This window comes from Equus caballus, chromosome 31, assembly GCF_041296265.1.
Source record: "Equus caballus isolate H_3958 breed thoroughbred chromosome 31, TB-T2T, whole genome shotgun sequence".
Lineage (NCBI taxonomy): Eukaryota > Metazoa > Chordata > Mammalia > Perissodactyla > Equidae > Equus > Equus caballus.
Window position 1 is genome coordinate 3,158,494 of NC_091714.1, and position 11,009 is coordinate 3,169,502.

General features: G+C 48.0%; 1 protein-coding gene across 2 annotated transcripts in view; it reads right to left on the bottom strand.

Moving 5' to 3' along the window:
• CEP43 (centrosomal protein 43) overlaps positions 1 to 9,924 on the bottom strand; it is a 31,511-nt gene extending 21,587 nt beyond the window's left edge. Inside the window, exons 1-5 of one of the 2 annotated variants that reach the window (XM_023633134.2) lie at positions 9,671 to 9,924; positions 8,482 to 8,535; positions 5,658 to 5,712; positions 5,110 to 5,198; positions 4,523 to 4,660 (exon numbers count right to left, since the gene is read on the bottom strand). In XM_023633134.2, coding sequence (XP_023488902.1) covers positions 4,523 to 4,660; positions 5,110 to 5,198; positions 5,658 to 5,712; positions 8,482 to 8,535; positions 9,671 to 9,772 — 438 coding nt within the window. In that variant the 5' untranslated portion in view covers positions 9,773 to 9,924. The remainder of the gene's footprint in view (positions 1 to 4,522; positions 4,661 to 5,109; positions 5,199 to 5,657; positions 5,713 to 8,481; positions 8,536 to 9,670) is intronic. The other variant, XM_023633133.2, reaches the window with a different exon arrangement.
• Between the last annotated feature and the right edge of the window lie 1,085 nt (positions 9,925 to 11,009).

An 11,009-nucleotide genomic window follows, 5' to 3' on the forward strand; every position in this document is an offset into this window, starting at 1 on the left:
AAAACAAAACATGAATAAACTAATTATACTTCAACCGAATTTTAGCATTTAAAGTCACTACACAACGTTGGTATTTTTACTTCTTCCTATTAACGTAAATACTCTTTTTAGATTTCCCCCTTATTTTACCAAAAAAACGAAGCAAAACACACTTAGATTCTAATTACCTGCAAAGTATTTCACTCAATCACCTTGAACAGGCTGCCGCCTCCGCATTAATGGCCTCCAATGTTCCTTTCCCAGGGACAGGCGTTCCCCTCCACAGTCCCATCCCGACCCCACAGGAACACTGTGTGGGAGCCACATGGTCACTCTTTCTCCCCTCCCTGGATTTGCGCCCTGACTTCATTTTGTCTCAAGAAAAATTTCCAATAGCAACGCTGTCATATAACACGTCCCCTCTCACACGGCAGGACGCATCCTCCTCCTTTATGCTCCCATGGTTTTGTCATTTCTTACAGCACTTACTCCTGTCCAGCTGCCTCCTGCACCGTCACCACAGAACCACAAACTTCAGAGAAGGACCTGTTAGGTTCTCAGCACTATGCGAAACGCAAAGAAGGAATTTCTTTTTTTAACGTTTCTTGAATGGAAATCACCTCCTAAAATTGATCCACTCTATCATCACAAGCTCTATACACTGTGCATATTAAAAATTGGCTTTTTGTTACAAAAATCCTTTCAACAACTACAACTTTTTAAATAAGAAAACATGCTGCTCTCCACACCTTCAGCTCTCCCTAAGTCCCATAATTTCTGGTAAAGGCAACATCTTCTCTGGGCTAAAAAGCTCAATCTCGCCTTTGAACGCCTTCCTTTTTCCCATATTGGGCTCTAAGCCCTGTCCCCCTGCCTGAATGTGAATCCACCGCGTCTTGTCCATCCTGCCTGGAAAGGGCCCTCCCTGCCCAGCTGTCTGTCCCCACTGCTGCCACTCTCGGCCACATCTCCTTCTAAGGGATCTCGCTTCTTCTCGTCTTCTAACTTCTTTCAATTTCACTAATCTAACACCTTCTCAGATCTGTCTTCAAAATGGGCACTCCTGCACAAAGTCTTCAAAAGCCTCCCAGTGACCACAAGCACTAATCTGTGAAGAACCCCTGCAGGGGCTACAGGACAGAACAAAGCCCCGCTCCCAGTGAACGCATGACGCAGGGACAGAGACGACCATGACAGTCGTGCAGAAGAGGCACTCAGTTCCAAGAACTGCCAGCAGGCAGGGAGCAAGAGTGTGGGGAAACACTCCTAAAAGTCAGGGCTGAGGAGGGGATGGGAACGAGGAACCCCACAGCTGGGCAGGGGATGACGTAGCATTGGGGCGGAGACACAGGAGAAGGCAAGAGAGCAAGCCACTTTAAGGATAAGCTCAGTTTGGCTTAGGTACAAGTTTCCACATCTCAAAAAAAGGCACAAGGCTAGAAAGACAGGTTGGTGTCACATCACACAGGACCTTAAAGTTGAGGAATCTGGAGATTATTTAGTTGCCATTATATAGGCACGGCAATTTTTAAAGAGGAAAGGAATAGATCAAGAGCTGAATTTTAAAATTAACTCAGCAACAGTGAATAGTAAAGACTGAAAAGATGAGAAGACCTAGGAGGAAAGATGCTGCTGAACTGGGACAGGGACCAGACTGTAAGCTGCTAATGGGAATGAAAACGGCTCACGGAGGAGCTTCGAGAACAAAGCGCTTTAATTATTTACGGCTGGAGGGCATCCTCCAAAACTAACCAAAGTCATGTTAAAGGTCGTGGGGCACAGGAACCTGATTCTGAAGGGAGTTTTAAAATGCACTTTTGGTAAAAGCATCACTAACTGAGCTCAACGGACTAATCCACAGCTAGTTTTCTTCTCCAACACCAAGTCAAAAAAAGGTCAATAAAAGCTATAATTTCTTATTCATTATAAATCACATTTTCTCTCAAAGTGATAAACACTCGTAGATGATGGAAGGGCAAAAATGGATAGCTGTGAGCTCCATACTTTAAATATTAATTTGTTGATTTATTTATATGTGTACACATACACACACGAACCATTAAAGTGAGATACCCAGACATTAGGGGGGAAAGCTAGCAAAAAGTGGAGATGAAATGTCCAAATTAACTGTTTTGCATTCTGAGAGTGTCAAACAATTACCTTTTGAAGCTCCAGAAATCCTATTCTGAGTCTGTCTGACAGAATCGCAGCCATGAAACAAGGTGCACTGACTGGGGAGGCTCTGGACCCAGACAGCAGAAAGGTGTGCTGAAGAATACGTTTCCTGAGCTTTGGTTTTCAAGTCAAACCAACTAGACAGGAAAGCTCTTACTGAGTCTCTCAGTTTGAGGCAGACATCCTGTTCAGCAGAGCACAGACAGCTTTCCAGGAATCCACCTTTCACCCCTGACCTGTCGCCAGAGCTGCCCGGGACGGGAGGGAAAGCAAGCCTACTGGCAGACCGACTGAACCCAGGGCACGAAAGGAGAGGGAGCTCCTCGGGCTGAAACCAAGGAGTCACAGGAACATAATCGATACAAACTGAGAAGTGCGGAACAACTAAAACCACGTGGTTTTTAGTGGGGAGGGAGGACTTTTTTTGGCCTTGTGTGACTTTCACTTTGTTAGAAGAGAATAAAGTCAGTTTTTGACACAGGATCCAAACGCACTAGTGGGTTAACCAGGTGGAATGTTTTGCGAAGGGCTGGAAACTCTGGTCTCCAGCTGGGGGAAAGGAAGGGGCTGGACTTAGGGGGCCATCATACAGTAATGAAAAGAAGGCAAGAAGCAGTAAGAATAATAATGGCCCTCTATATGACCGCCACTGCCGAGTGCTGTCCCCAGAGCTTTCCACACACTGAGCCCTGTGGTCCCCCTACCAGCCCACCAGGGCGGCACTTTTCTCATCCCCACTGCACAGGAGGAAACTTCAGGACTCAAGAGGGCCACTCAGAGCATGTGGCAGAGCTGGGACGTGAAACTCGGCTGTCTGGTTCCAGAGGCCACACGCTACAGAAGGGAGAGTAAACCAGAAAGAAAAATGTGGGCAACCACCCCTGCGTGAGGTGAACCGAAGAGCAGCCAGGAAGGGAAATGAAAGGGCAGGTACAGAGACAGAGGTCAGGGCCACAGAAGCCAAGGGATGTCACCACCAACTACAGACTGTGGCCCAGGAGACAGCAGGAACCAAGACTGGGCTCTTTACATTTGTTTGTTCTGTATGCGCTAGTAGCTAGCACGATGCTCCTCATATAATTAGCACACACCAAAAACTTATGAAATAATTACGAATGACGAATGGACGAAGTTAAAACGCATGAGCTGAGGGGCAGGCGCGCGCTCTCCTCCGGGATCAGGTTCCCCGCTTCCCAGCCCGTGCCCGGCAGCCACAGCGCTCTTGCAACACCCTTCCCAGTCCTCTCCTGGACGACCTCCTGCCCTCACACAAGGGTGAATTCAACAAAACTTCAACAGGAGACAGCCACCGCTCCACTGAACTAAGAAGCACTCCCCATGAAGCGTTTGGAACTGATCATGTATCGTACGACACTTCCTGTGAAATTGTAAACTCTCACTTAAACGTCCCTTTCCTTATGTGAGCATATCTTCTCTTGAATAGCTCTCAACTCTTCTAGGACAAGTAACTTGCTTATATTTTTATCTTTTAATTAATAAAATCTGTTTATTATGTCTTACATGCAATAAGTACTCAGTCAAGCGTTGCTGATTTTCAAAGATCTAACAGAAACCACACTCTGAGACCCTCCAAATGGACAAATGGCAGCCCATAACCTTCCATATTTTTACCTATGAACAGACTAAAAGCATACATTTAACCAGCTATCTAGAACCATTATGATGTTGTTTACGTCTGCGAAACAGTATCTTTATGTAATGCTAATGTTTGTAAATAGAAATCACACCATTAATCTCATTAGCAGGATTTCTAAAAAGAAAAAGAATAAGAAAGGTAACGGCCAATCAAAAAAAACTGAAGTTTGAAAATGTTTAGAAACTAAGCAAAATCAACAGCTTAAACAGTTTTAAACCTAGTTTAAAAAAGTCTTTAAGTTCAAAAATTATGAACTCGCCTGTCCTTCAGCCCTTTTATAATGACTACCAGTGAGGCGAGTGCTTCCAGCATCTCACACCCACCAGCTCCTGCGTGTGAGCTTCACTCACACGGCCCGGGAGGTGGGCTCCGAGCCCCATGCTACAGAGGAGGAGCCAGAGGGGTAGCGTGTCCAGGGCCCGCGGCGAGTCAGAAGAGGAGCTGGGACTGGTTGCGCACAGCCAGGCTCCTGAAATCAACCCTCAGATGTCAACCCCCAAAGCAGGCACAGCAGCAGCCTGAGAGCTACCACGTGCCCAGTCTTCTTTACAAAGTGCATGCAGACAACCTGAGTGTGTCTCCTTTCGTTTTTAAGGAATAGCCTCTTCTTATTTAAGCCTTGATTCACTGTGCATGCAGTGATGCCTGCATGGCTACACCAGGCCGCCAATTAAAACAGAAAAAGGTAACGAAACATAGAGTGGTACTCACTTCCCCATTGGCGGGCCCTTTTTCTTTCTGCTGGCAGCGTCTGATCACTTCTAACAATAAGGGTCCACCCACAGTACCTTCTGCTTCAATAATACCCAAATCTCGTGCTAAATTCTCTCGACCTTCGAGACCTTGAAACTAGGGAAGAAGTAAGATGGAAGAAGTAAAACACAAGTGCACAAAAATACAGCAAAATTATTTTCAGAGATTAAAGGAAAAAATTTTCAGAACTTAAAGACATCTCTAAATTCTGAGACTGTTTTTCTAATGAATGAAGTATCCATTTTTAAAAATTAAATATTTCTTTACTAAGTCTCTGCTCCAAAGTCTCGATGAACAGATGCAGTCTAACATCATAACGAATTAACTCTACAGTAATGCTCCTTTCAAGTCATAAGAAGCCAGGACAGTGGGGCCAGCTATCTGCCAGCTCAGACGGCTTTTAAGAAAAACAGATAATCAACTGCAAAAAATAATCTTCTCACAAGACACTATAAGCTGTCAAATTTTGTTAACTTTCAGCTTACAATGAACTCATTTGTATCAAAGATGGTTTCAAAGGTAGATGCAAAAATCATTATTCTTACTGTGCTAGTTTCTGGCTGAAAAACAGCTAAGGTAAAGTCAAGATGAAAGAACTGAAGGAACTCGGCCACAAGACTGGCCACCAGCCGGCCTGCAAAGAGTGAAAGAGAAGCAGTGAGCAAATCATTAAGAACCCTGGAGCCTCTGCACAAACACTGTGAAATAAAACAAACCAAATTCAAGGGAGAAAAGAGGTTTCTACAGTTGTTTAATTACAAATTTCTTCTCTTTGAATAATACAATTAAGTAATGAAAATCTCCGTCTCCCCATTTTTTCATTAGGCTCACTAGTCTGGAACTATTAGTAAGACAATGTGATATTTCATAGACAGATTAGTGTTCTGCTTTTTATAGTAAAACTGGCTTTAACCAACAGTTTCCCATGACCAATAATATTTAACAGCAACAGTTGTACAATAAAATACATTCTTAAAACAAAGATGTATAAGAATCAGACTTCAAAAAATAATCTGAAATTCCTGATTTCTCCCAAATGGAGTCAAGATTTGAAAATTCAGAGACAGACAACAAGAACAACTGAACATCTTACCATCTTTCGTATTTAAAAACTTTTTCAGGCTCTCGTTGACTAAAGGAGTTTTGTTCTGTTAAAAAATGAAATTTGTTTAAGTGTCATATATATTCCTAAAAACCACTACAAAATGTAAATTAAAGTTTAATTTTTGGGCAAAGATGTAAGTAGAATATTGTAACTCATAGAATTATGGTTAAATCCATTTCACAACTATTGATTACTACAAGAACTGTTTCGTGCCATTTAAAAATACCCCAAAGTTAGTAAAACAAAACCATATATGAAGAGTTGTATTTATTTTAAATTTTTTGAATGTTTTATAAATTGCTTATTAAACTACTTTAGAAGCTAGATCTTCAAATACTCACGTGAAATGACATTAAATTTACTTATAAAAACTTCATTTCAAAAACATGACGTTTGATCCTTTGTCACTTTATACCACTATACTTACACCATACTTCCTATGAACAAGACTCTGAATTCACACTTGCGAGTCCTAGTCCACCAGGAGTATGTGAGATGATTTTATGTAGTGCATAGGCCATCTTACTTATTTTTGTCATTACACATTTATTTGAAAAAATACAGAAAAATACTTCCAGCACATCAGAGCTTCTTTAAGCAGACCACATGAATTACAGGTATAGTAGTAGTCTCACACACTGCTGATGCGGATGTAAAATGGCACTGAGTAACCCGAAATATTTAAAGAAAATGGAGGGACAAGATCAGATGTGTACTGTAAATAGCCAATCTAGGAGCAATGCGGAGAAAGGACTTTAGGAAGCTGGTGAGGGACACCAGCGAAGGGAACAATGGAGAGAAGAAAGGGGTAAAGTAACCTGGAAAAGAAATAACTAAGTGTAGGCAAAGGGGGCAGCAGAGAAACTCCTGAGACATTTCAAGTACAGAAGTGACAGACACGGAACCATGTGACCGACTGAACAGGTGGAGAGAAGGGCGAGGTCCAGGGGCTCTCCGATTTCCTGTCTGGATAAAGTATGGTCCCTGTAAGGAAGAACGGACTAGGAAGCAGTGTGCCATACAGGTCTGAAGCTCCGGAGGGAGATATGGACCAGAGATAGAGGGCTGAAATTACTGGTGTGGTTGAGGCCATCCTGGGAGAGAACAGAGAATGAGAACTATGGGAAAATACACCAACGATTTAAGGGAGGAGTCCAGGAAAAAGACCATGCTAAAGAAACCAAGAACTGATCAAAAGGAAAAAGAAAAACAACAGAAAAAGGTTCCAAAAGTCAAGGGAGATTTTCAAGAAGGAAGGAGGAATTAAGAATATCAAATGCCACCAAGAGCAACTAAGATAAATAAGAAGTAAAATACACTCAATTAGGAGATTCTTCTTGACAGCAGCAAGAGCAATTACTTCGGTGCAGTAGTGATGGATTTAAGATGTTAATGGAGTAAAGGGTGCCTAGAACATAAGAAATGGTATAAGACACACACATTCTTTCAAAACTAGGTCATGAGGGGAAAAAAAAGAGAGGTATTAAAAGCAGAACATGAGTCAAGGGAACAGCTTTTTCCTTGACTCCAGGCTCAAGAGAAGAACCAACAGAAGGGGGGAGGCCAAAGATCCAGCAAATTGCAGAGAAGGTGACAGCACCTAGAAGGTAAACCCAGTGGAAGCGATCCTTTTCGAACGACACAGAGCCTCCCCTAGCGAAGCAGGAAGGAAGGAGGAACAGTGAAACACAGACGCGGGGCAGCTTCTTCTGAGGCGAGCGACAGACTGCGGAGGAGGGCACCAGTGAGGCCCTGATGCTCCCATGTCCCCTGTGACGGAAGAGACAAGGCCGCCTGTGGGGAGTGAAGGAAACAGTGTGTGGAGGCTACGGTGGAGCTGCCGGGAGGTGCTTGTACAGAGTGGAGCGCAAGGTCTGCTCAGGACCTCGCTGAGGTCGCCATCCACCCATTAGGGACATCAGCCAGCACGGCGCTGGGCGACATTGCTCCAGTGCGCACCGGGAAGGGAGTTACTTTGCTGAATTAAATGAGCATCAGGACTTCTTCCCAGACCAAGTATGGCCGGAAGGCAAGGTAGCTAGGGTTTCTGAGATACAGACCATAGGGTCCAGGGCAGTCAAGAACAAAAGACAGCCAAGAGAAGACTGATGCCTGGACAAACAGAAGAGCTGAGAACTGAAGAGCTCCATGGAGTTACAGAGGAGCGGGCATCCAGGTCTACAGAAGCAAGCTGGGGAGGGGACCGACTCGTCACAGACCAAGTTCAAGATCTGGACTGTGGAGTGATTCTTGCTGACCACAAGGCCCAAGATGCTTACTCAGGATGGTGGTGGGACCTGGGGTAGAGAGAAAAAACGACATACACTGGTACAGAGAAGTGGCTGCACCTGTGACAATAAGAAAGTCTACACGATTTTAAGACAACTGGGTGGAAATAACTTTGGGAAAAGCCACATACTATATTCCCCAATGCACATTCGCGTACTGAAGGTTCTGAGGGATCCTGCAAGACAGTAAACTCAGTGACAACAGAATCATTTCTTCATGTAACTCCTATGACCTTGTGTCTCAGATTTCCCCTATGGAGAGGGATCTATGACACTTAAGAGTTAGTACTGGCCTCAGAGCTCCTGTGGTACCTTAACTTTCTTTAAATTACTGCAAAATTCTAAAATATACACAAGAAGAGAATAATTCTGATTCTCTCCCAATAGAAAAAAATGTAATCCATAATAGTTCAAAGTTATCCCTGGCTATACACTACTATAAATAGCATTTGAGAATGGTTTTTAAGTAATTTGAAATTAAACATCAAGGAATACGATCATATTAAAATTTGTGGATTTCATACCTCTACTTTTTCTTGTTCCTCTAGTGCTAAAAACACAGCTGCCCGGAGTTCAGCCTTAAAAAAAGGAAAAAAAGGGTAAAGGAACAAAAATTATCTCAAGACAACTTTCATGACAAGAAGTCAATACGAGCCAAGACAGGCTCGATCCACATCATCTAAAAGCCAGATGAAAGGAAAACTAGCCCCACGACACTGCAGGGAGGTGGGAAGAGCATCCTGAGCCTTCTGAAGAGCTAACGCTCCGCGGGCCAAGCCCACGACTGCCCCCTCGCACCTTCTCTCAGCATCAGCACTCTCAGCCCTGCTTCCCCACCTGAATCCCGCCTAGAGTCAGGACAGCGTCGGAGAGGTCCACTCCCAGAGACAGGCCCCCAGCGCGGGCAACCCGCCTGCCTAACGCGAGCTGGAGGGGCTCGCTGCCCAGCAGGTGCAGCCGCGCAGGGACCCGGGGGGCAGCAGGAGACCAAACCCCAGAACCTGGAGAGGGGTCAGGGGGCAGCGGGAGACTGGACCACCGGACGAATGGCGGCGTCAGGGAGCAGCGGGAGACTAGACACCTGGACGAACGGCGGGGTCAGGGGGGCAGCGGGCGGCTGGACCCCTGGACGTGGAGAAGGGTCGGGGGGGCAGCGCGCGACTGGATCCCCGGACGAATGGCGGGGATCAGGAGAGCAGCGGGCGACTGGACCCTCGACATGTAGAGGAGTCGGGGGGCAGCGGGCGACTGGATCCCCGGACGAATGGCGGGGTCAGGGGGGCAGCGGGCGGCTGGACCCCCGGACGAATGGCAGGGGCAGCGGGGGCAGCTGGCGACTGGATCCCCGGACGAATGGCGGGGTCAGGGGAGCAGCGGGCGACTGGACCACCGGACATGGAGAGGGGTCGGGGGGCGGCGGGTGGCTGGACCCCCGGACGAGGAGCGGGGTCACGGGGCAGAGGGCAGGGGTCGGGCCTCCTCGGACGAGGGCTCCGGGCAGGGGCGCCTCTCCCGCCCGCAGCCGCGCGGCGGGGCTCTCCGGAAGTGACCCTCGACCCCCGCACGGTCGGCCCGAGGTGGGCCGCCCTCCGTCCCCGCCCGGGAGGCCGGCTGGCGCTCCCCGCGCCCCTTTGTGACGCCCGCCGTGCACGCAGGCCCCGGGCGCGCGCGGCCGGCCTCCCCTCGTCAGGCCCGGCGCGGCCGCCGCCCCACCTTGATACGGTTCAGCACCCCACTGTTCTCCAGCGTCTGCACCAGCAGGTCCCGCAGCTCCGTGTCCTCCTCCGCGACCACCGCGGCCGCCGTCGCCGCCATCTTGCTTCTCCAAGACAACCGCCCAAGCCGCGCCAACGGCCAACGGCCAACGGCCGCCGCACACTCCGCACGGCGCGCGGCGACGAGGCCAAGGCCACGCCCCCGGCGCCCGCGCACCGCCCGCCCTGACGCCCGGGGGCGGGGCCGCGGGCGGGGGCGGGGCCTAGGCTCCCGGCGTGATGGGCGGGGCTCGGGGCGAGGCGGAAGGGCGGGGCCTCGGGGGGGAGGGTGGTGCCGCGAAGTGGGCGGGGCCTCCGAGCGCGGGGCGGGGCCTCAGGGTATCCGGAGGCGGGAGGCTGAGGGACTGCGTTGGAAGCCGCGTGGGAGGGGAGGGGAGGGGAGGGGAGGGGAGGGGAGACTGGGGCAGCAGAGGTGTCTGAAATGTTTCCGGTGTGCGCCTGCGGGCTGTTCTGTGTAAACGAGCGTGCTGGAAGCCGGGGGAGAGGAAGGATGGGGGCGGGGCGGGTAGAGTCCTGATGTCTGCCGCCTGCTCTCTCCAACGTGCGGCCGAAATGTGTGTGCATGCATGCGTGTGTGCGCATTGCGCTGTGTGCACCCTCTCACCAGGCCGGCACGTACATGCATGCGTGTGTGTGCACGCGCAGAGAGAACGTGTACATGTATACGGGTATGTGTATGTGCGCGCGCTCACCGGGAGAGCGCGCGTCTACACTGTAGGCTACAGTGGAGGGTGTATGGACGTTCAATATACTGTTGGGCTGTTCTTTATACCCCGTGTGTTTGCACAGTTTTGCAAGAACGTGTTGGGAAAGGTAAGGAAATTCAAAGCTACATACCAGGAAGCGTGCAAGAAAAAAGTGCAGATTCTAGAACTCCACCCCAGGGGTTCTCACTCAGTGGGTCTGCAGTAGGTCTTAGGAATCATTTTCACAAGGAGCTCTGGTTGTCCTAAAGCAGATGGGCTGCCGATCATCTCTGAGACACAAATGGTGTATGTCAAGTAAGAAAGTAGAAGTGGAGATTCCTGCTGAGCAGGACTCTTCTCCCCACTGGCAGCGTCTGTTAAAATTGGTACAGTATGTATCTTTCCAGACAACTTTGTACATACATAGGTTACTACACACATGAGCTTTTTCCCCTTCCATAGTTTGGATCCTATGCTTAAGGTCTTTTAGATTACTAATTTCACTTAATAAATCTTGATCATCTTTTGATGTATGAACATATAGATCCTGCCTCATTCTTTTTAACTCCTGCATAGTATTCTATTTAGGGG